The sequence below is a fragment of the Monodelphis domestica genome, chromosome 1, assembly GCF_027887165.1.
Source record: "Monodelphis domestica isolate mMonDom1 chromosome 1, mMonDom1.pri, whole genome shotgun sequence".
In the NCBI taxonomy this organism is placed as follows: Eukaryota; Metazoa; Chordata; class Mammalia; order Didelphimorphia; family Didelphidae; genus Monodelphis; species Monodelphis domestica.
Genome location: NC_077227.1, coordinates 235287271 through 235313925, shown reverse-complemented (window position 1 = coordinate 235313925; position 26655 = coordinate 235287271). Strand labels below are relative to the sequence as shown.

Here is a 26655-nt window from a genome sequence, read left to right as displayed (position 1 = left end):
CATTTCACAGCTAAAATCTTATAGGAAATCTATCAGAATCTGAGAATAAAGGGAAATCTACATGCAATTTATCACCCAGGAAGTTTGGGACAGGTGGAAAGAATGAACAGAGAATTAAAAACTAGAGTGGGAAAATTATGTGCACAAACACACCTCAAGTGCACAGACGTACTCCCACTTGCACTGTTCTACCTGAGAACGAAGCCCAGGGAAGATTTACACATATCCCCATATGAAATACTGTTTGGACAACCTCTGTGGCATGGTAGGACTACAAAGCCATCTTACATTTCCATGCTGGGAGGAGAATGCCGGTTATACACCTATCTGACAAATATACAGGACAAGTTGAAAGAACTGAGAATACTAGGCGGGATGGTGCAAAGAGTATTGCACTAGACTTTGCACTACACAATATCAACCCCAGAGATATAGTGTATGTGAAAAACTCCACCAGAAGTACAGCAACAGAGCCAAATTGAAACAGACCATTTCAAGTCACGATCACAACACCTACTTCAATCAAAGTCATAGGGAAAGAACCACAGTACTTCTCATGTCAAACACCACTTTGCTCCAGCTAGCCCAGAGGAAACAGACTTTGCCCCAGATCAAACACAAGAAATACAAACCCAAAGAGAAACTGACTAAACTGAGGACACACAAAATATGTATAGCCCCAAAGAAAGTGATGCTGAAATATGAATAATAACTGCAGAAAGACAAATCATAATCCAAGAAGAAAAATACATGAACCTAATTCCACATCTATCTAGCTCTCAATCTCAACCCTCATTCACTATCAATCACACTATAAGAACATGACATACATTCAAAATCATAAAAACAAATAAGAAAAACATCACAAAGTCTTATTCACACTCACACAACCTGAACAAATCTTACATACACTCACACAACTGCAACTACTCATACATGCATGCATGTTCCTGCAAAAGAAGAGAAGAATCTATAAGCAAAGTGAGACAAAAGTCAAGATGGGTTCACTTAACAGAGGAAGAATCCATACCAGAAATCCCTCCAGGAAGAGTGGAGACTTTAAATGGACAAAGGGAACATAGAAAAGAACTGTAAATCATGAACTGTGTAGAAAAAGAACTTCTAAAAAGCATGTCATGTAAGACGAATCACTGTACATATTAACTTCACACTAAAGACATGCATGCAACAAACCCAATATAAGAAGGAAGGAAAATAGAATCAACAGTCAACATGTGAAGAAGTTATCAGCGAGGATTAAGTATATGCATGCCACACTACATATTTAGAACCTAAACATGAAATACGCTGATTTAGGGACCTTGGTTGTAGATAAGCAAGGTCCATTATAATGGAATAATGTGGTTATATTTGTGCCTGCATTTCTTGCAGGAATCAAATAAGCAGATAAAAAAACAACAACAACAAAAAAACCTTTTTCTCTCTAGTTAACTCCAAAGCAAAACTCATGTATATAGGTAATATGTTTGTATCATATGTAATGATTGTATAGTAAGCATATACATGCATAATGTAAAATTTTAGGACACTAACATAAAATAGGAATAAACTAACATATTAACCTTTCTTAAATCAGGGACAGGATAGTCAGGGTCAAAAAGGGAAGTTCAAAATCTTAGAGAGTCAGACATAGGGAAAGAATAGAATTAACATATAAATCACTTATATTTCATAAAAGGTTAATGAAATTGTAATACCTAGAAAAGTAATGTAAACATAACATAAGGAGTTAAAAGAATTTTACTTTAGCTAAGAGTTCAGGAAGATATTGTTACTAAAGAGTTAACATTGTTGCATATTGTTCAGAGATACTGTTAATCCTAAAACCCAAGTTATATAATTGTATAAACCTGTGTAACTGACACACTTACCCTAAATCTTTTCCCAGAAACCCTATTTTAGCAGAGTTTTATTTAAGCCAAATTAACCTAAATTAGGTTAAGAATAGGACATGGTTAAGGGTTAAGAGATTTCTTATGTTGGGAGGGGAATATAGAGAATAGCATATAGACAGAAATTTAGTGCTAAGAATAAACATAAGGTAAGTAATGTATTCAAAGTTGCCGCAAACTGTCAAGGTGACAAATTTGTGAAAAACCACAAGGGGGAATCTGTAAGAGAGAAAATCAGGAGTAACACAAGAGGGGGAAGGATGAAGAAGATGGAAGATTCCAGGAAGGAACACAGAAGAGCTGAAGAGAAACTGCCAGATCACCTCACTTCTCTTTGGGGAGTTATCCTGGAGAGGTTGGTCTGAGAGATACCTCTGAGACAGAAGACCTTTCTGAGCACTGACCACCTCTCAGTCAACCCAAGCCCCTTGGATCCAACTGAGGATAAAGGAGTGGATGAGACTTTTGTTAGGAAGCCATTCACCCAAAGAAGAATTCTCTCTATTCCCTAAAATTGTCCTTTGAACTTCATGCCACAACTAGGTTAGATAGAAGTAAGGACAAATCTCACAACTGACCAAGTAGGGTCAGGCAGACAGCCTGAACCTCCAGGACATATCCCCATAGGGAGAGATTTAGTTGTTAGCTTATAAGGATTTCCCATTTCCCAGTCTACTTATCCCACAAGCCCACTCTCCCTGTCTTGTGTGTCCCTTAGAATAAAAGAGTTATTCCTCTTAGATCAAGTCTGCTTGCCTCATAACATCAAGAAGGGGAAGTGAAGAATGGGGGGAGAGCTATATGTTTCTCCTCAAGGGAGGAAAGCCAGCTCCAATCTTTAACTTCTATAATCAACCCAGACTCTAAAGGAACATATTCTGTCCTTCTAAAAGACTTTCTTCCCTAGAGGAAGAAAGGGGAGGACCAATCTCCCCCCCCCCCCCATCTCCTTGACTCTTTCATACTTTTCTCTCTAGGCACCAAAGTAAAACTGGAGGGAACCCAGTCTCATCATCTCTTATACTAGGAAGCGTCTAAGGTCACATTTGAATCCAGGACCCTCTGTCTAAAGGCCTGGCTTTTAATCCACTGAGTCACTTTAGCTGTCCCCCTACTATTTTTTTTATCCTCTTTTAGAGCTCTTTTAGGAGTTCATTTTGAGCCTTTCATATTTTCCTTTGAGATATCACACATTTTTCATTTTTGTACTGCTATCTTCTGAGCTTGCATTTTGGTCATCTCTGTTGCTGTAAGTTTTCTAGAGTCAGGTTTTTTCTTGGTCTTTTACTCATTTTGTGGGGTTCTTTTTCATAACTTTTGCCTATGTGTTGAAGGTCAACTCTACTCCTGGGGTAGAGGAGAACTGTCTTGAATTTCTATTTTGGTCATTTTGAGGCCTGGGGTGAGTTAGGCTGCTTCTAGGGTCCCAAACTGAGTACTTTACAAATGTTGTTTGAGCCAGATCCCTTTGGGTTTGACCCTCTCCTCTCATGGCTAGACCTGCTGGATTCTGCAATAGCTAAACAGTGCTGAGCTGCTATTTCATTGGCTCTGGAGTTAATTTATTAGAGCATGAAACAAATGCTAAGGCACCAAGGTGATTAGGAGATTTTTAAACAATAAAGTTAAAAGCGACATTTTTGATATTTTGGTGTTGCCATGGCTTCAATTTCAGTGAGCTCATAATTTTCCTTGTCTGCCAACAATATGGAAATAAAGCATTTCAAGGTACTACAAACCTTTATATAGTTTTGTTGAGGATCTTTCTCATTCCAAATCTAAAAAACAAAACACATTTTTAAATAAGGTTGAAATATAAAAGTTCAAATGTAAAGCAAGAGTCAAAATAACTGGAACTCCTTCCCCATGTTTCAAATTATGTTACTGCTACTTTTCTTACTTTCATGCCTTAGAGAATGCATATATTTATGTTTTATAAGACATTAGGGTACCTTTAAAGAAAAAAATATTTTAAAGGAATTAGACATATAGCTCAATTTACTAGAAATCCAGAGGGAACAAAATTAAAAGAAAAATTTTAAAACAAGTAAAAAAAAATTAATCCTTTGCCTACATTCTTTTTTTTTTTAAACGCTTATCTTCTGTCTTAGAGTCAATATTGACTCCAAGGCAGAAGAGCAGTAAGGGCTAGGCAATGGGGGTTAAGTGACTTGCCCAGGGTAACACAGCTGGGAAGTGTCTAAAGCCAGATTTGAACCTAGGACCTCCCATTTCTAGCTCTGGCTCTCAATCCACTGAGCCAACCAGTTTTCCCCCTTTGCCTACATTCCTAAAGGCAGGTCATATATTAGTCAGCAAACTGTATTTCAACCTGTCAACTGGGCATCCATAAAATATATTACTAAGCCAAATAGACAAATCAAATTCTTAATGGCCATGGGAAGGATAATAGCAAGGAATACTAATTAAATGCATTAGGATTAGGATTAGACAATCACAGAATTTCAGAGGCACCCTGACAAACCAACCCATTTTCCCACTTTTACAGATGAAAGAGCAAAAGCACCAGGAATTAAATAACTTGTCCTAATTCTCATAGTTACTTAGTGACAAGACTAAGCCTAGAAAACAGCTCTCCAGTTCCTAGTCCCTGATGGATATACAGAAGAAGGGAGGAGACTGGATGACACTTCCAAAGAAGTAAAGGTCATTTACATTACCAAAGGAAAAAATTAGACAGATGACAGGAAGGACCAGTTACATGATGGAATGTAGTAGCATCTAAATATAAAATTTAACTAATGATGCAGGGTAAAAATAACAAAACTGAAAGATATTACTCAAATATACTCAAAGATAAAACTCAAATATATTACTAACCCCAATATAATCGATGTCCAATTTATGATGTTTTTTAGCACCCAATATCCAAGACACAACATATAAAGCAGTCATTGTAATATTCTCATAGGGATCAGTTCTACCGGGACCTAGCCAACCAGGAAATGACCATGGCAACCCTAAGAAAGAGATAATCAAAGTATAACAGGCTGAGTTAAGAGAGCAAGTCAATCAACATTAAAGTAATGCTTAGTTTTTTTACACATACACACTTCTGATGAATTTCACAGACAGAATAGGTGTCCATGTTCTTTTCCAAAAGTACTAAAAGTATTTTTTAGTGGAAAACAAAATGTTTTTTGATATTCAACACTTTCTCAACTGTCAATTGCCTCTCCACCTTGACTGGAGGCTAGAGGGTGGGACATTAAACACCTCCTGAAGTCTTCCTTCATAGCAGGCTCACAACTGTCCAGATAACCTCATTTTTCTTCAGTTCCTCTACATAAGTTACCTCTTAGAGCTTCTTTTTGTGTATTGTTTTCCCTATTAGATAGTAAACTCCTTGATGGCAGAGTATCTGCCTAGTATATAGAAAGCACTTAATAAATGTTTACTGAATTTAGGAAATGTGTCTAATGCTTCAGGGAATAGAGAAGAATATTTTGTAAATTTGGTCAGATCTATCTGAATCTAAACCTCAAGCTGAATGTTAGTAATAAATTGGTAAAAACCCATCAAGAGATCATATATATGTATACATATATATGTGCATGTGTCTGTGTGTATAGTATCTGTACAAATACAAAGTATTTTATAGTATATTTTATTTTATATATTATATCATACCTACTTGTATATTTATAGTATTATATAATATACTAATTATAGCAGTTAATAGAATAGAATATATTAATAGAGTATACTTAGTATATAATTTCTTATTACATATATGTATTTATATATTGTATTATATATTTTATAGTATTATATAATATATTATGCAATAATGAATATATTATTACTATTATTATATTATCAAACATATTTTATAATACAGTAGTATATTTTATATTATTGGAAAACATAGAATATATACTTTATTATATAGTATAGCACATGTATAATATATGTGCTACAATTATTGTTACCATATATAATAATATAGTAATTTAATGATCTCTAAGTGAGTTTATATCATTACATTATACTATAGATTATATACAGAGACATTATATATATATATATATATTTAGGGGCAGGACAGCATATAAGTACACAGCATAGGGTGATAGATTTGAAATAACGAGTTGACTCTGAATTCCAGTTCAATCTCTTAGTCCCTGTGTGACTTTAAAGAAATAAATTAACCTTTCTAATCATTAATCTCCATATTTTTAAAATGAGAGTTTGGCCTAACTGCCTTCTAGGATCCCTTCTGGATCTCAATCAATAATAATGTATTTATAACATGAAAATAGAAATAACAGAACTGTTTTAGTAAAGATGCCAAATCTGAACATACGAAACATTTTTATACCATATATAAATATATATAACAGTGATATCCCTAAGTGTTACTCTAGTAACTGAGTTTCTCTAGTTAGTAACACTGAGACAATACACTTTCTGATAATGTTATGATTGTTCACAACACTCTTTGAAGACTTTTTCTACAACTACTCTGAGTTAGAAATCATACTCTTAAAAAAAGCTATGTGACTTTATAATCATATCTTGTTCTGGATTAAAAAATTAATATTAATGTTTAGACTTTTAGATTTTTTTATTTAAGCAATTAATCAACTCATCTGAATCTCCAGTGAATGACTGAGTTGTTACTATACTTGATTCCAATAAATTGGTTTATTTCCCAAATCAAACTCACATTCAAAGAATAAAGAATAATGCCATTATAAAGTAATGGGAGCTTTACTCACCTGGATAGGAAAGCTCTGAAGGAGAATCAAATATTAAATTTCTTACCAATAAGTTTAATATTGGGATTCCTCTTCTTAGCTTCCTTCATTAACCACCATTCATAGCCCCGGCGATAGTCAGCCCCCTCCTGTTTAAAGTGCATATGGGAGGGCTCAGTGCCATCTAAACAGAACAGAGGGGAAAAAAGGGAAAGAAATGTTTAGTTTCCAGATCATGCTAGATTCACTTAAACTATGCTAGATTCACTTAAAAACACACTTCTAAGAAATAGCATTCCAGGTTAAAATCTGAAATTAAAAAATAACTTCATAGAAAGGTTTCTTAAATGACTGGCCAAAAATGTTAATACTTAATATATTTTTATAATTACATAATCTGCATACAGAAAGAAATAATTAGAGCTTGCTTAGAACTTTTAGTCCTTGGGATTTTTCAGGATTGTGTGAAGGTGGCCAAATAGGGTCTGAGACTTCCTTGCTCTCCAAACTCCTCCACAAACAATAAGAAAAAAAATCTACAGATTCAATGCTAAAAGCTGCAAAACAAGACAAGAGACAGGAATTGTGAATAAGGGAATGGCCAAAAGCAAAGGAAATCTGTAATTTGAAGAAGTTTGAAGGGATGCCTCAGAGAAAGGCAGATGGAACCTTCAGGACCTGCGGGGGATGGGAAAGTTCCATGAAGATTCAAAAAAGGTGTTGCAGAAATTTCTGGTCTTCTTATCTAGGACTCTGAGAGAGCTGGATAGGAGAGATAATCTTCTCAAACCCTTTTGCCTGAACTGAATTAAATGAAGTTTCTTGCCCAAATGAAGACAACCCTTGGAATAGAGACTCTATTTTCCCTTAGCCATATTCCTTTCCTTGGCCAAGTCTTCAGGAATTGTAGTTAGGAAGGAAATAGTAAGGGACCTTCTTCCTTCCCTCTGCCCTCTCCCTTCCTTTCAAAATAAATTAGATACTTTGAATTATAACAGAATTGATGCAGAGTCTATGTAATAGGAGGAGGATTTTCAATTCATCAAAAGAAGAAAGCTGTGGGGAATAGACTTACCCTCTAGTCTGAACTGCCTGACTCCACTGACAACAGCTTAACTCAGGAAGGAAAAGGAAGTGCCACACAGAACTCAGTCCCCAAAAATAGTTGCTGTCTGATCCCCTCACCTTTTTAGTTCCTCTCGATATTACAATTTGGCACCCCAGGAAAAAGCCAGAATCCATCCCAGGCAATTGAAAAGAGGGTTGTCAGTTGGAACCCCAAAACAAAGGTAGCCATATTTTGAAGGGCTAGGACAGAGGAGTTTGGAAAAAAAAAGCATGATGCTGTAATTGATCTTTTGGCCATCTGTGCTAATGGCAATTATGATTTACTGGACATATTGTATTATTTACAATATGGTGACCAGTGTCAAAATGGACACGGTACAACTTATAGCCAACACAATGTCATTCCTTACCATGATACCATCTCAAACACCAAAGTTTGGCAGATGGTTACCCAAGTATATGTGATCCTCATGGCCACCATACAGACCCTCTCTTACTTAAAAACTGCTCTAAGTATGCTAACACCTAGGAAGGCTGCACAGATACTTGTATTGGACAACAAAGTAGAAGACTTGGTCCAGAAATTGTGCAATGAATATTTGTCTAGAAAGGAAAAAGACAGTGCTAGGGAAGGGGCTGAAACACCTAAAGATATGGTTGGAGACACAGTTGCTTCAGGGAAAGATGCAAACAAGACAAATGAAACCACAGATAAGGACAAGGTTTCTGACAAGGCAGAGGACAATACCAGACAAGATAACACATCAACTGAGGTCACAGGGGCTCATAAAATCCAGCCTCTTTGTGATTTGACAAAAATTACTGATGGAGTGGGTGTGTTCCATACACTCTAAAGTACACAAGTCTTTCACAACCCAAGACTTGGACTCCCTGAAAAAACAATTTGCAAAATTCATAAATGAGCCCTATAAATGTGTTATAGAGCTAAAATGTGCCTTCAAAATCTTTGAGCCCAATTTTGATGATATTGATTTGATTATGGGAGAGGTATTTAGCTACCATGAACACTAGCAGCTTGTAGACAAGACCAAGCAAGATGACAGTTTGAAAGACTGGCCCAGGGCACATGAATGGGAGGACTTTGATTTCGCTAGACCATCTAACTTCTCATACTTAAAGAAATGCAAAGAAGACCATCTGCATCAATTAAGTCTTTTTGCTCAAAACCAAATGCTTGGAGCAAATTTGATAAAATGGTGCAGGAAAAGAATGAACACCCTGCAACTTACATCACCAGGTTGGCAGAAAATATAGAGTCCATTATGGGAATTAGCCAGGACTCACAGGAATCAGTGACCCATATTAGATGGCAGTTTTTGAGGTGATGCCACATGCATTGAAGAAATTATTTCCCTAAATACGATGCCATCTCTATTTCAGAACTTAGGGACACAGAAAATTATCTTTATGATAATCAGAAAGAGCAGGAGAGGGAGAAAGATGAACTCAAACAAAAATTGCAGAATACAGACGACTCCTTGAGACAAAAGGAAATTGAAGAAGTGAAAAGCTTAAACACGATCAAAACATAATCTAGACCTTCTTACCAAAATCAAAGGGGTCAAAGAGAAAAGAAAATGCTTTTTATGCAACAGAGTCAGTCACATTGTCAAGGATTGCTATCTAAAGGAAAAATATGAACAGGGCAATGATAGAACCACAAGAAATCATGGAAATAACCAGGGAAGGACTTACTATAGAAACAATAACACTTGCTGCTCGCACTGCTTGTTAAAAGATTCACAAACAGCAGATTTAAAATTGATGCAGGAACAGATACAAAAAGGGGCAAAACCATGCTACTCTGACGTTGTGGCAAAAGGGAGATATACAGCATGAAGCCAGGACCCTAAGTTATTTAACCAAGAGACTTAATATGGGAGAAAGAATTATGTCAAAAACAAGGAACAAAAAGGATTGAAATTAACAATTTTAAAAGGGAGATGAGGTTACAAGAATTGTATCTGCAAATGAATTTATAGGTTCTGTGAGAGTTTCTCCTTAAGGATCAAAACAAAATATTAGTAAAAAGCAAACAGAAGTTATGGAGATGGAAACTGAGATCAGAAATATAATTGCAGAGATGAAACAATGTAGAAAGTTCAGAAACAGGGAGCATAGTATGGACAAGAGAAAACCAAAGAACCAATTAAAACATATCTGGAGAATTTCTTTGGGTGCAGATTTGGTTTAGGGATTTATCAGAGAAGAAAAAGTTATAAAAACTTGCATCAAAAACACCATAGGTTGACATCAGTAAAAAGGAAATAAAATTTCAATTCTCTAAACCAAGTCATTAATGTGAAAGCAGAGATGACTGTTACTAAGGCACCTGAAACTGTAAAACCTGAATACAAAATAAATATTCTCACAGAAATGAACAAATCCCCACTTGGACTGATTGAAAGTAGAAAAAGTTGCTTGGTGCATACTCCTGTAGAAAAAAGAACTAGTTTGAATCCTGAAGCTGAGATTTTTCATCCATTACAATATAACAAGAAAAAGTCAAATTTAAGTAATTATACATCTAGAAAAGGGGTTGATAGTACAAATCAGATTCAAAATATTGAAAAATTAACAACTATAAAATTTGAAAATATAGATGGAATGCAGGAAACAATAATTGTCAAGGTGGCTCAGCCAGCATGAAGTTAAAGTTCTAAATGCAGGGGGACTGTCTGACCATCTCAGTACAAAACAGCAGGGAGCTATGATTCATGTTCTTAGGCAGTGACACAGATTAAAGAACTGAGTGTCAGTGGAGATCAGTCAGGAAATGAATTAAACCAAGAAATTTTAATTAGTCCAACCATACAGTCAACAACTGATGTAGGGGCAGTGCAAATCAACAACATGAAAACTGGTTCTTTAACAACTGAAACACCCGAACCACATGTATGGACTAAGGTGGGGAAGAAACAACACAAGACTCTCATTGATACTGGTGCCTCCAAGTCTGTCCTAAACACATTCCCAGGAGATACTACCATAGGGGGTATGGTTTCAGTGGCAGGAGCTACTGGGGAAATACAGCAGGACCCAGAGCTCAAAAGCACAATGGTTAAACTAGGCCCTCTCACCATTGACCATACTTTCCTCCTAATTCCTGGATGCCAGGATAACCTTTTAGGATGCAATTTTTTATGTAAAATCAGCACAACCCTGCAGTGTGAACAGTCTGGAAACATATATTTACATCTACCCAAACATTCACTCAAACATTATCCATTGTTATACTTAGAGCAAATATAGGAAAAACCTGAACAACTACATGTATTAACATCAATGTATGAAATTCCTGAAGATAGACCACAAGGAGTTTTTTATAAAACATCAAAATGATGTGGGTATAATTTAATCTGCAACACCAGTAAAAATAGAAGTCAGGGATAGTGTATCTCCTAAGATACCTCAATACAAACTTAGTAAAGAAGCTATTCAAGGCATAACTCCAATCATCAACAGTTTACTGGAGCAAGGCATTTTAAGACCAACAGTGTCTGAATTTAATAGTTTTCTTTTAGCCATTAAGAAGACCAAACCAAATGCTGATGGTACATTCGCCTGGAGATTTTTAGAGGATCTTAGGGCAGTAAACAACTTTATAAAGAAGACTCATACTATTACACCTTCACCAAATGACATTATTATATATATATTCCTCCCAACACCCAGTGGTACACCATGATTGATCTGAGCAATGCCTACTTCACAATTCCATTGCACCCTGACTCTCAAAACATTTTTGCATTCTCCTGGGAACAAATTAAGCTCTATTGGACTCATTTAGTGCAGGGCTGTTCTGAAAGTGCCTCTATCTTCTGCCAATTTCTCCAAAGAGACCTAGGTTCAAGCACAGCAAGTTGGTGCACTATGTTGACAAATTACTTCTAGCATCACTGGATCCAAAGACATGTTTAAAAGACTCAAAAAGGCTACTTATAGAGCTATAGAAGAGAGGGCATAATGTTTCTAAGAAGAAGATTCTGTAAGTACTCCCAAAAGTCGAGTACTTGGGGTTTATCCTGGAAGAGGGCTCTAGTAAAATCTCTAGTAAAAGATCTCTAGTAAAAGAATAGCTGATATACAGAAGCTAGGAATCTCTAGAACTAAGCAACAACTTAGAGCATTCTTAGGGGTTGCTGGTTTCTCTCGACAGTATATCATAGGGTATTCCCATATGATGTCATAGGGTATTCCCATATGATTTCAGAATGCTTGACAGACTTGACAAAGAATGAGGTAAAAGAAATGTTGCAATTAACTAAAGAATACCTCCATGTTTTGTCAAAGTTAAAATAGGCAATACTTACAGCCCCAGCACAAGAGATACCAAACTATGAGAAGGAGTTCCACTTGTATGTTCATGAAGCTCAAGGCATATCTTCAGGGGTATTGGCACAATATTTGGGGTTAAATTTAAGACCTATTGCATTCTATAGTATGGTCCTCGATAATGTAGCACAAGGAATGGTACTTTGCCTGAGGAGCATTGCTGCAACCACCCTCATGGTAAATAAAGCAATTGACATTGTACTAGGCTGTAACCTAAATGTGTATTCTGCTCACCAAATTGAAAACCTCTTATGGTCACAGAATATGCATGCATTTACATCTGTCAGGCTGTCTCAGTATGAGATCATTTTGCTATGGAATGACAACATCATAGGTGTACACGTCTAAATCGAGCTACTCTGATTCCTGATTTGCCTTTGGGAGGTGAAACACTATATGACTGCAACCAAGTGGTAGAAATAATATATAAGCCTAGGGAAGATCTTAAAGATACACCCCTTAGTGACTCAGATATGGAGTCATACACTGATGGATCCTCATACATCTATAGAGAACACAGGGTCAGAGGTGCAGCAGTAGTGACTAAACGATAGGATGCTATGGCATGCTTCACTACCTAGTCATGTCAGCATCCAGGGCACGGAGTTAAAAGCTTTGCTCCATGCTCTCGAGTTAGCAAAAGGAAAAAGAGTCAATGTGTACACAGATTCTGCTTACAGTTTTACAATAGTCCATTCCAATGCATTTACATGGAAAAACAGAGGTTTTATTAAAACAATTGAAAAACTAATTGCATATAAAGACCTGCTATCCCATCTGATAGCAGCAGTGGACTTGCCAAGGGAAGTTGCAATTGTTCATTGTAAAGAACACACCTATGGCAAGGACAAAATATCCCTGGGAAACAAAAAGGCAAATATAACAGCAACATTTGGTCCCTACCATGTTCTGAATCTTTCCCTAGTGGAAAAGCATGATCTTACCAAAGCTAACCATAGGGATGAGGCTCAGTCATGGAAAAAACATCTAGGAGCCAAATAAGTAAAAGGCATATGGTTGGCAAAAGGATGGAAGCCCATACTTCCTAAAAAAAACTGTATCAACATCTGTGCAATGTGATTCACTCCTGTAAAAATTAAATTTAGTCTCTAGTAATAGAAATATTATATTTTATGAGGTTTATTAAGGATTATATGAAATCAAGGAATAAGAAAATACAAAATAAGAAAACCACGTGCCTAAGGCTGATTAGCCCATTCACAGCTTACTTACTACATATTGCAATGGCCGAGTAGAGGAAGAGAGTGAGGTAGGCATTACAGCCAGTTTAAATACTAACTGTGATCTCGTCCAGGAGGAGACTCAGGTGAGACTATAGGGAATTCTGAGAAATACCAAGGACTTCTGGGGATTGAAGTCTAGGATTCAAATCTCCATTTTTACATACCTCCCTGTGATCATATTGGGAAACCAGTTTCCCCAAAAGGATCATGGAAACAGAATCAACTTAAAGATTACAATAATTTGAGGATAGAAGGAAAAAAAAAAACCATTGATTACTAGGCTCATTGACAAAAAGCCAGTTAGGGGGCAGTCCCCTTTGGCATAAGAGTATGCATACAAAACAAATGCATTCAAACCCCACACCCAAAGTTCATTCTTGATCTTTCTCATGCAGCTTGTGGTCTGTGGAGGCAACTTCATGGTGTCTTCTCCAAACAGTTCAGTTTCTGGATTTGGAGAGGTATCATGTTTCTTAACCTAAAATTACTCTCAAAAGGAATTTAAACTTTGTAATTTAAATTAATAATAATATTTACATTTTCCCCCTTGAAGAGTGTGATTGAAAAACATAGGGATCACTTAGGGATGCATGGCTGAGTTATGAGGTGTATGAATCAATTGGTAAGAGAAACCAAAAACAAAAAAAATAATCCAAATAAAACAATAATTTCTGAAGGAAATATAGACTATCAAAGTCTTACATGTAAAAATTCCAAGTAAAGGAAAACTATATCTATAACAGGTCCTTGAATGAAGGCCCAATTAAAATGATATAAGCAAGTAAGCATTTACCCAATCAGTAGCCAGGACTACAGAAAGTTGCCACATTATGAAAGACAGAAAAAGGGACTAGATTATAGGAACCAAGTAGGAGCCAAATTTGAGATACTCATCTGTAAATATTTTCATGAAGAGTGTGGATACAAAGAAGGCCTACATCTTAACATATGTTAAGCATTGCACCTTGATTCTCACACTAGGTTCAAGTCCTTTGTATTTGCTTAGAAGTGCATCAATCCTACCTGGATTGGTTTCTTCATTTTTGACCTGTGTGCTCTTTTGGCACAATTCAGGTTTAGCTTTGTGTTTCTTTGGCCCTGTGCAATGACTCTTTTGTATATCTTGTCCTGGAATCAGACAGAATCATTAAGCAAAGTCCCATAATTTTTTAAAACAATTAGTGGCATCATTTTTTATAGTCTCAAGCTTTTGGGGCATGCATTGACATTATAGCAAATATATTTTAAATTTATATTACTGCCAAATCAAAAAGTTAAAGAAAATCTTAATACTGGTGACATGTGCTTCAAATATAAAAGGGAGAGAAAAAATAAAAGACTGAAATAGTATATTGTACATTCAAGAAAAATATAATAATAAAAGAGTTTTTAAATTCAAAAATATACATTATAATCATTGACACACTGTTTCAGCTAAGAAAATATATATTACAAGATTTCTCACCAAAAATTAGATCCATTTTCTCTTCATGCCTGGCCATGATCCACTGTGAGTACAAGCAAATGAATTTTACAAGGTAACAGTTTTTTTTTAAATAAAGAACAGTAGTACAAATATGTAGGTATCAATATCCCCAAAATTCTCAATAGCCCAATTAATTACAATAGCAAACAAAAACCACTATCATTTTTACATGAGTCTGCTGTATGATATTTAATGAAAAAAATGGGTACTTGTCACAAGTTTTTCAGGTGTAGCAATGTTTCAAACTTGGCAAACATATTTCCAAACAAAGTAAAACTTATTTGGGTCTAGAACATCATCAAGAAATCTAGATTTTATTTAAAAATGTGGCAGAGGAGTCTAGGAAAAACTCAAAACTCTGTATTATTGATGTTGGATAAAGTGAGCTGAAGAGTTATAAATGAGAGATGCTCCTCTTTTTGGAGTCATCCAGAGGGGTACAATGCCCTGGGATTAACTTCCCATGTCTTTTGGTATGAGACTGTGATGTCCCATCCGTTCACATTTTTATAATTGTGGGAGGTGGGGATTATAATTGTATTTCACTTCAGCTACTAAAATGGACCTTATCTCATGTTAGAAACAGGCAAAATGATCAGTGGAATAGACTGGGGGCAAGCAACCTCAGCAAGACAGTATATGACAAACCCAAAGATCCCAGCTTTTGGGACAAAAATCCACTATTTCATAAAAACTGTTGTGAAAATTGGAGGACAGTATGGGAAAGATTAGGCTTAGATCAACACCTCACACCCTACACCAAGATAAAATCAAAATGGATGAATGACTTGAACATAAAGAAGGAAACTATAAGAAAATTAGGCGAACACAGAATAGTATACATGTCAGACCTTTGGGAAGGGAAATACTTCAAAACCAAGCAAGAATTAGAAAGAATTACAAAATGCAAAATAAATAATCTGGATTACATCAAATTAAAAAGTTTTTGTACAAACAAAACCAATGTAACCAAAATCAGAAGGGTAGCAACAAATTGGGAAACAATCTTCATAAAAACCTCTGACAAAGGTTTAATTACTAAAATTTATAAAGAACTAAATCAACTGTACAAAAAATCAAGCCATTCTCCAATTGACAAATGGGCAAGGGACATGAACAGGCAATTCTCAGCCAAAGAAATCAAAACTATTAATAAGCACATGAAAAAGTGCTCTACATCTCTTATAATCAGAGAGATGCAAATCAAAACAACTCTGAGGTATCACCTCACACGAAGCAGATTGGCTAACATGACAGCAAAGGAAAGTAATGAATGCTGGAGGGGATGTGGCAAAGTGGGGACATTAATTCATTGCTGGTGGAGTTGTGAATTGATCCAACCATTCTGGAGGGCAATTTGGAACTATGCCCAAAGGGCGATAAAAGACTGTCTGCCCTTTGATCCAGCCATAGCACTGCTGGGCTTGTACCCCAAAGAGATAATGGACAAAAAGACTTGTACAAAAATATTCATAGCTGCGCTCTTTGTGGTGGCCAAAAATTGGAAAATGAGGGGATGCCCTTCAATTGGGGAATGGCTGAACAAATTGTGGTATATGTTGGTGATGGAATACTATTGTGCTCAAAGGAATAATAAAGTGGAGGAATTCCATGGAGACTGGAACAACCTCCAGGAAGTGATGCAGAGCGAAAGGAGCAGAACCAGGAAAACATTATACACAGAGACTGATACATTGTGGTACAATCGAAGGTGATGGACTTCTCCATTAGTATCAATGCAATTTCCCTGAACAATCTGAAGGGATCTAAAAAAAAATACTACCCACAAGCAGAGGATAAACTGTGGGAGTAAAAACACCGCTGAAAAGCAACTGCTTGACTACAGGGTTGGAGGAGATAAGACTGAGGAGAGACTCTAAATGAACACTATAATGCAAACTCCAACAACAGGGAAATGGGTTCGAGTCAAGAACACATGTGATAACCAGTGGAATCATGCATCGGCTATGGGAGAGGGAAAGGCGGGGGGGGGGGGGGGGGGGAGGGGAGGGGAGGAAAAGAAAACGATCTTTGTTTCCAGTGAATAATGTATGAAAACGACCAAATAAAATAATATTAAAAAAAAAAGAAACAGGCAAAATGACCAAAGACTGTTTTAAAAATTCTAAAAATCATGTCTAAAAGACCCCTAAAATAAATTTGAGATATTTAGCTCATTAAATTTTCCAAAGGTTGTTATACAATTATAACCAGTTCTGATGAAGTCCATCTATCCTCTTTGTGACAATTTACAAACTCAAAAATAGAAAAAAGCTGTTTTTATATATGGGCTTATTCAATAATATTTCATCAGTATAGTTATTGGGGGGGAAAGCAACAGAATATAACAGTGGTTAAAAGCCAGTACATTAAAATGATTCAGTGTAACAGAATAGTATTGAATACATTAATATAGGAATTTAAAACCAACAAAATTAAATCTTAAACAAAACAATCAGTAAAATGCAATAAAATACAGAGGTTTTTATAAAACATTAGAGCCTGAAATGCCTTAAAAATATAACCTCCAGTCTCTTTAAAGTTCCTTGGTTTTTTTTTTATCCATTTAGATGGCTATTGTCAGAAGGAAGAAGATTGTTAAGGGGTGAGCAATGGGGTTCAAGTGACTTTCCCAGGGTTACACAGCCAAAAAGTGTCCAAGGCCATATTAGAGCCCAGGACCTTCTGTCTCTAGACCTGGCTCTCAATCTACTGAACCACTGAGTTCCCCCCCACCCATAGTAAGGATGGGTTTTAGGAATCTCAAATTGGGCCAAAGAATTGTAGGGAGATGAAATTTTCTCCTGAATCTCAGGTAAGATAAGTAACAGAATCAGTGCACTCAAAAGATATCCTTTTAAATAAAAACTGTAAAAATTAAATTTAGTCTCTAGTAATAGAAATCTATTTTATGAGGTTTATTAAGGATTATATGAAATCAAGGAATAAGAAAATACAAAATAAGAAAACCATATGCCTAGGGCTGATTAGCCCATTCACAACTTACTTACTACATATTGCAATGGCCGAGTAGAGGAAGAGAGTGAGGTAGGTGTTATTACAGCCAGTTTAAATACTAATTGTGATCTCACCCAGGTGGAGACTCAGGTGAGATTATAGGGAATTCTGGGAAATACCAAGGACTTCTGGGGATTGAAGTCTAGGATTCAAATCTCCATTTTTACACTCCAAAGATCATTATGAAGTGCAATCCATTCTCTATGTGGTATGAAGGTTTGGGGCAGCCCCAGGGATATCTACAAATGCTATTAGAGTTTGTCAGGCATGTGACATATGTAGGAAATGCAATCAAGGTCATTTTAAGAATATAGCATTGGGAGGCAGACCTTTAAGTTACACACTATTCCAATGTCTGCAGATTGACTACATTAACATGCCAAGTGACAAGGGATTTAAATATGCATTGGTAATAGTGGATCGTTTAAATAGATGGGTAGAGGCATATCCGGCTAAAAGCAACAACATAGCCAGAGTAGTAAAAGCATTACTGAAGGAAATAATTCCTAGGTACGGCATTCCTGATGTTATAGACTCAGACAGGGGATCACATTTCACTTCACAGATATTGCAAGAAGTGTATAAGAACTTGGGAATAAAAAGTAGTTTACATTATGTATATAAGTCTCAGAGTTCTGGGCAAGTTGAGTGCATGAATAAGGAATTAAAAACAACTATAGGAAAACTAATCAAAGTGGACAGATGTTTTTCCTTTAGCTTTATTTCAACTAAGAATTAGGCCCAGAGGTGACTTGCACATCTCTCCGTTTGAAATTCTACATGGTCAACCTTTATGGCATGGTAGAACAACAAAACCATTTTATGTATCCATGCTAAAAGGAGAATGCCAATTCCACACCTATCTAGTAGAAATACAAAATAACTTGGAAGAATTAAGGAAACTTGGATTCTTAGTACAAAGAGTACCACTTGATTTTTCACTACACAATATCAAGCTTGGGGATAAAGTGTATGTAAAGAATTTTGTTAGAGAAACAGCTACAGAGCCTAGATGGGATGGCCCTCTAGAAGTAGTTTTGACTACTTCTACTTCCATCAAAGTTTCTGAGAAGGATCAGTGGTATCATGCCTCACATGTAAAGCAACATCATACTCACAATATTGACAGCAACATAGAAGATTCAGAGGAAACATCTAGAAAATTCTGAATAGAATGCAAAAGAAATATAGAAAAATCTGAAGTAATGCCAAATGCCCTAACAATAACTTAAATTGTCCCTATAAATGGAAATTACTAAAATGAGTGTAAAATAAGAAAAACAGAATAAAGGCACTGCATAAAAATGTGAGATAATCCTAGGTATCAAGAAAATAGCTCCAGATAACAATCAAATCTCTACTAACAGTAAAACAAACTCCAGTAAATAGAAAAATACAAACTATGTGCAGAAAATACAAACATCTCTGCTAACACATAACATCATGAACAATTTCTGTTTATATCAACAATCAAGTTTAAATAAAAAATAAAAAGAAAGTTTCATATCCAGAAATTCAGATATTCAAATCTCCCAATATCCAAGTCTCCACAGATCTAGATCTCCAAAGAACCAGATATAAAATTACAAAAATCAATATCAAACCTCAAAATCATAGGATACATTTTTCACAGATTAGAAAAAAATACATTACATGTATCCATGCACGAAGATTTCATATCATAGAAGACTGACATGTATGAATGAAGATTTCAAACTTACATGCACATGCACATATGAATAAAAATCAATCTTACACACAGGCATATAATAATCTTACACACATGCATGATCCTGCATTTTAAAATCATCAGAGAACACAGGACTTCAATCAAGGTGAGATGACAGACAAATATGCATGCTGAACTGAGGAAGACACAGGGCCTATATATTTGCATTCAATCAACACCAAGGACATCAAAAGAACTTTAAAATCAAGGACTGATGATAAGGGATCATGTAAGATTATTAGTCATACATGTTAATCTCACATATAAGTCAATGCATACACATTTATACCAAAAATCATAACATGAAGAGGACTCACAGATGGGGTAAGTATGTAACAATTCATAATTAGCACACACAAGTATTTCACACTGATTTGGGGTTGCATTAAAATAAAATCAACCTATTTGAGCTTCTGCAGGACTCATGCAGACAAAAAGTTACAAAACATTCTTGTCTGAATTACTTCTGGGCAGGAATCATGTACAAATGTATCATAGTTGTACATATGTAAAGTTTATACAGAAAGAACAATGTACATTTGTATCATACTAATGGATTAATTTACTAATATAGTTTTAGGATACCAATGAACTAACAATTAACACACTGGGAAAGATTAGCTCAGGAAAGTTTAAAACTCAAGACAGATTAGGGACAGAATGATAACATATCTTATAACAAATTTAATAGACATATAGTTACCTTAGGAATTAATAGAGTTTATAAAAGTTTATATTAAAATTGTTGTTACAAAGATGCTACAATTGTTGAATTTGTTACTTGTGTTCATGATATTTCTGTATTTGAATTTGACTTTCTATACCTTTTTTCCACTTTCCTATAAACCCAAAATTTTAGCTTAGGATTTAGAAAAAAATTAGGATATTGAAAATAGATCAGGATTTGTTATTTGGGTGTATGTGTGAAATGTTCAGAATAGTATGTCTCATAGAATAGATCGGAGACATTTAGTAAATCATTCAGGTAAGTAAAGAACCATAATGGACAAAGTCTGGTTGACTTTTATAGGAACACAGAAATGGGGGAGTTGTGAATAAGGGAATGGCCAAAAGCAAAGGAAATCTGCAATTTGAAGAAGTTTTAAGGGATGCCTCAGAGAAAGGCAGATGGAACCTTCAGGACCTGGGGGGGATGAGAAAGTTCCATGAAGATTCAAAAAAGGTGTTGCAGAAATTTCTGGTCTTCTTATCTAGGACTCTGAGAGAGCTGGATAGGAGAGATAATCTTCTCAAACCCTTTTACCTGAACTGAATTAAATGAAGTTTCTTGCCCAAATGAAGACAACCTTTGGAATAGAGACTACATATTCCCTTAGGGGAACTCAAAGCCATATTCCTTGAAGAGATTTTCCTTGACCAAGCCTTCAAGAATTGTGGTTAGGAAAGAAATAGTAAGGGACCTTCCTCCTTCCCTCTGCCCTCTCCCTTCCTTTCAAAATAAATTAGATACTTTGAATTATAACAAAATTGATGCAGATTCTATGTAATAGGAGGGATTTTCAATTCATCAAAAGAAGAAAGTTGTGGGGAATAGACTTACCCTCTAGTCTGAACTGCCTGACTCCATTGAAAACAGCTTAACTAGGAAAGGAAAAGGAAGTGTCACACAGAACTCAGTCCCCCCCAAAATGGCTGCTCTCTAGTTCCTTCATCTTTTAAGTTCCCCTCCATATTACAGAGGGAAGCTGAGCAGCCAAGGACAAATAGGGAGGGAGATCTCTCTGATTTCCCTAGTCTCAGTTTCACCAGGCAGGGCAAACAACACAGAATCAAGGGGTGATGGGGAACCTTTGGAGATAGAGTGCTGCCCCGCCTCCACCCCAATCTAGACCAAGTGACATGCCATGCCCACCCCCCCCACCAACCTTCCCACCCCCCCTTACTTGCCCTATACAGGGGAGGAAGGAAGCACTCCTATTGGGAAGCTGGGCAGAGGGGATGAGAATGAGAGGGGCTTGTGGAGAAGGACCCAAAAACTCTGCTCCCCTCCAGCTATGTGCCACACTGTGAGCTATGCTCCCCTCAAACCTAGATCCTCTCCTACCCCACCACAGGAATCACCACAGACTCAACAGACTGCTGTCTGCACTGTGCCCTCACACAGCATGTGAGCCCTCACTCCCTCACTCCCCCCCCCTCATACCTAAGACAGAGAAGGGAGGAGGTACTCCCATTGGTTGCGGGGGAAAGGGAAAGGGGAAAGGGGCTGGGGAACTGAGGAATGTCCTCAGGTACATGGAGAAGGGGAGGGGAACAGCTCCACCCCAGTCCCTTGGGCTTTCTAGTAAGGAACTCTGTTGGATAAGTGCAGGCATGCCCACAGAGTGGGCTCTGTGTGCCCTGTTTGGCACACATGCCATAGGTTTACCATCACTGCTCAAGGGGACAAAATTGGAAGCCTCACTTGTCTGGTCAACCTGGGAGTTCATATCAAAAGTGGCAGATACTGGCAGAGCCAATAGGCAACAAGCCCTAGAAGAAGTTGTGTAGGCTGCAAACTTTGCCCCAGAGATCCTCACTTATCCACAGTAGGGGGTGGACCACTGGCCAGGGAAGGGCTTTGGGGTAACCAAGCAAGCTGACCACACATCTACTCTAACCCAGACTATAACATCAAGAGAGGAACAGTGGGGAGGGAGCACATACCAGTGAGTGTGGCTGCTAAAGGTCTGGGGCCTTGTAGGCTCTGGTTACCCCCAGGAGAATGGGGTCCCTGGCTGCTATCACAGGGGCAGGTGAGCTGTCAGTTTGTAAGATCAGAACTAACTGGGCTTCTGGCTGGACTACAGAAGGTCAATCACAGACTGAGACTTAAGCAGGGGACCCAGGGACTACCCTTGACCCTGGATTATAGAAACTGGAAAGAACTAAATAAGGTCTAGGAAATAACAAATACAATTGACCTAGAAAATAGATCAAAGAATAACAGTATAAGAATTGTCAGACTCCCAGAAAGTTACAGCCAAAAATGGAGTTTAGATACCATCCTCCAAGAAATCATTAAGAGTAAATGACCCAGAAATTCTAGAACTAGAGGGTAAAATGAACATTGAAAGATTTCAACAGTCACTACCACAAAGAGACCCCAAGACTTAAGTGCACAGGAACATCATTGGTAAGTTCTGTAGCTCCCAGGTTAAGGAGAAAAAACTATAAACCATAAGAAAAAAATTTTAATATCATGCAGCTACAGTCAAAATAATATAAGGCTTAGCATCTTTAACAATAAAAGAATAAAGGACATGGAACACAATATTTCAAAGAGCAAGGAAAGTGGGTCCATAAACCAAGATGACATACCTGGCAAAGCTGAGCATAATTTCACAAGGAAAAAAAAGGATATTTAATGAACTAAAAGAGTTTCAACTACTCTTGGGGGTGGGGCAGAACACAGTAAAAAAAAAAGCTGATCTATAAAAATCATCAGAAGGCAAATGTGAAAAACCAAATAAAGGACCTAAAAGGTCAAATTGTTGACTTCTCATATGAAAAAATCTCATCAATAACCTCTAAGAATAACCTTTACTTAAGTAGTTCAAAAGAAGATATATAGACAGAAGACTTGAATGAAATGGAATCAGGCAAACATAGTAATAAAATAGAACAATAAGAAGTAAAATAGAACAATTATCTCATATAAAAGAGGCATGAGTGAAAGATGTCATAAGGAAGAGGAAGAAGGGTAGAAGATTAGTAGTAATAGAATCCTATTTTCATCAGATCTAGGTTATAGAGGGAACAAAACTGTGAGAATAGAGTGAGATGGAAGGAAGGTAAGTGCAAAGAGATACAGGGTGCAAAGCAAAAAGATCTTGGTTGGAATTCAAAGAAGGGTTCCAGAAGAATGTGGAGGAACAGAATAAAGGGAGGACTTGAATCTGAAGCTGGGAGGGTCCCTGTTTGATTCAGAACTTGGAGAGTGGTCTGTTGGGAAGCTAACTGCTGATCTTAGGAGGAGCAGTTGAGCCATCTGACTGGTTACCAGCTTCTGGACTGATTTCTCCCTCTGTTCATGCTTCTGTTCCTGTTTATGTTCTTCTTTTGTTCCTGATCTTGATTTTAAACTACCTGTGCTACTCTGAGAAGATAGCCAGCCTGAACCTAAAACTTATTTGTCTGTACTCCAACATCCCTGTAGGCATTTGCCTGTAGGTCTTGGTGGCCCTACCATCTGGTCATTACCCTTATCCAGCCAACCTGATCATTTAACACTTACTGAAGACTGTTTTGGAGTGGCTTTAGATTAGGAAAGCTAGAACAGGGATGTGAGTTACAGCACAGATAGGTTAGGGTGTTAATTAGTGTTCAAGAAACTGAAGACAGAACTGTGAAGCCCTTTTAGATTTGGAGAGTGGAGTAATAGAGATATTGGATCAGGGAACCACCTGTGCCCTCCATCCTATCCCAGTCCTTGTTTATATACTTCATTAAACCTTTTGTCGTTGTATAACACAGTCAGACTATGTTCATGAAAAATCTAGGAAATGAGAGGCACCATTTTGCTTTCTGATTCTGGACAGACAAAGACAATAACTTGTTAACTTCACTAACCTTTTAAGTGATAAAACTCACATCTTTCAAAACTTACAACAAAATGGGTAAAATCCTTCTTCACTTACAGAGAAATAGGAGGGAAAGGGGATAAGAGAGGGAATGGACTAAGAGGCTCCTTCACAGAACTAAGAGAAAAGAGGGCAAGCAGATAAGGAAAGAGAGGAATAAATAGAAGAGAGTACCCATCAAGAAATAGAGAGTAAGACAAGGGTTGAGAGGGATTCTTAGGATAAGACAAGGAAGTGATTTTCAGAATCAAATTCATATCAAGAAATAGAAGGCAGGGGGCAGCGGGGCATCTCAGTGGATTGAGAGACAGGTCTAGAGATGGGAGGTCCTGGGTTCAAATCTGGCCTCAGACACTTCCTAGCTTTGTGACCCTGGGCAAGTCACTTAACCCCCATTATATAGCCCTTACCAGTCTTCTGAAGGTAAGGTTTTTTTTTTAAAAAAAGGAATAGAAGGGCATAAGGGAGATAAGGAAGGGGCTTTTGGAAAGGCAGAAAGAATAATAGCTAGAAGGTAAGGGGGAAGGGAAAAAGGAGGGACCTTAAGAAGGATACACTAATTTAGAACTAAGAGGGCAAAGGGAATAATTCTAACTAAGGGTACAAATTGGAGAGACCATAAGTGGGACATCTGAGGAGAGATATGGCAAAAAGAGAGAAAGAAGACAATGAAGAAAAACAAAATGGATAGAAATGCATAACTAGTACTTTGAATATGAATGTAATAAATTCACCCATAAAACAAACACAGATAGCAGAATGGATCAAAAAACAAAACCTATCACTATGTTGTTGGTAAGCAACACACTTAAAAAGGAGAGAAATACACAGAGTAAAAATAAAGAACTGGAGCAGAATATACTATGCCTCACCTGATACATAGAAAGCATGGATGGCAATCATTATCTCTGACAAAATTAAGGCTAAAATAAATATAATCAAAAGTGAGAAACAAAGGAAATGCATTATGTTAAAAGATACTATAGAAAATGAAGTACTATCAATATTAAACTTATATGAACCAAATGTTACAGCATCTAAATTTTTAAAGGAAAATCTTAAAGTGAACTACAGATGGAAATAGAAAACAAAAAAAAAATAATAGTTTGGGGGGACTTCAATTTTCTTTTTTTTTTTTTTGAGGTAGATTAAAGTTTATTGCAGAAACTAGAATACATAGTAGCACAATCTTTTTTTCTTCAAATTACATTTAGAAATTGGAGAGAAATTTAGTTGCTTTCCTATGTCCCTGTCTTTTGACTAAATTTATTTTCAGCTGGTTGGTTGCAGGCTATCTAAACCCCACTATGGTTTATTATCTTTATGCCAGACTATGAGGCTTTATTTTAGGTGTGTTTTTAACACTTTGGGGTTCTTGGCCTTGTTTACTTCATTTTTAGACTTTTCAGGTGGTTTAGTGTGGCCCATGACAGTGGCTGAATATGTAGTCTGAAGAAATCTAATAAAAAAACAAATAGGGAAAAAGTCAAATAGATGAATAGAATCTTAGATAATTTAAATATGATAGTTATTTGGAGAAAGCATAATGGAAACAAAAAGGAGTATATTTTCTTGTCAGTAATACATGGTTTATTTACAAAGATGTACCATCTATTAGGGAATTATTATTGTTATTGTTAAATGTAGAAAAGAAGAATATTAAATGTATCCTTTTCAGACCATAATGCAATCAAATTGAATATAATAAGGACTGATTGTAACATACCAGGCATGATAGTATGATTGATGTAATAATATTGTATTACCAGGCCTCTTGATAGTCAGTGTATGATTCCTGAGCTAGGCTCTTGACTTGGCTACTTGCCTTTGTTCAGGGAAAACTCATTAACATTTGGCACAGAGCCAAACTCATTTGCAAATCACCTGTTAGATTTATCCAGGCCTACAAGTTGTCATCATTACCATTTCAACCAATGTGAATCAACTATGCTTTGTTACATATTCATTGAAGACTTCCCAATCCACACCTCAATAAATGCGGGTGAGGGGCCCTGCTCTTCCTCTCTTGATTTCCTGCAACCTTGCAGTTCTTTCTTCTATCTCTCTTTATCTTTCCTAGCACCACTCTTGGCCACGTGCTTTCTATCTCAAAATTCTTACTTCCATGTGTTCTCTTATTTCTCATAGTTTCCTTTAATTAATTTTCTAAGGAAAATATTATCAGGGACCAGCACTGCTCCCCATATCAATTAACCTGTCTTTGAGTCTTTATTTATCACCCATATTCCTCAGGCTCCTACCTCCTTCTCAAGTTATATCCCACGAAGAAAAATTACATAGCAACCACTGCACGGACTGCTATACTGATCATGGAAACAAAAAGGTAAAACTCATTGGAGACTAAATAACTTAATCTTAAAGAAGGAGTGGGTTAAAGAATGAATCATGGAAACAATAATTTCATTAAAGAGAATGATCATGAGACAACATACCAAAATCTATCAGATATAGGAAATGCAATAATTAGAGAAAAATGTTTATCTCTGAGTGCTTATATTACTAAAACAAGGAATGAA

At 36.6% G+C, this 26655-nt stretch overlaps 1 protein-coding gene across 5 annotated transcripts in view; it reads right to left on the bottom strand.

The window, feature by feature from the left end:
• Positions 1-26655, bottom strand: part of LOC100019857 (galactocerebrosidase) — a 159590-nt gene that overhangs the window by 99609 nt on the left and 33326 nt on the right. For all 5 annotated transcript variants that reach the window (XR_008914943.1, XM_056810584.1, XM_056810583.1 and 2 more), the window contains exons 4-6: positions 6702-6818; positions 4755-4894; positions 3653-3691 (exon numbers count right to left, since the gene is read on the bottom strand). Coding sequence is in view for 4 of the 5 variants with exons in the window: in XM_056810584.1 (XP_056666562.1) it covers positions 3653-3691; positions 4755-4894; positions 6702-6818 (296 nt within the window). In the remaining variant the exon portion in view is untranslated. The remainder of the gene's footprint in view (positions 1-3652; positions 3692-4754; positions 4895-6701; positions 6819-26655) is intronic.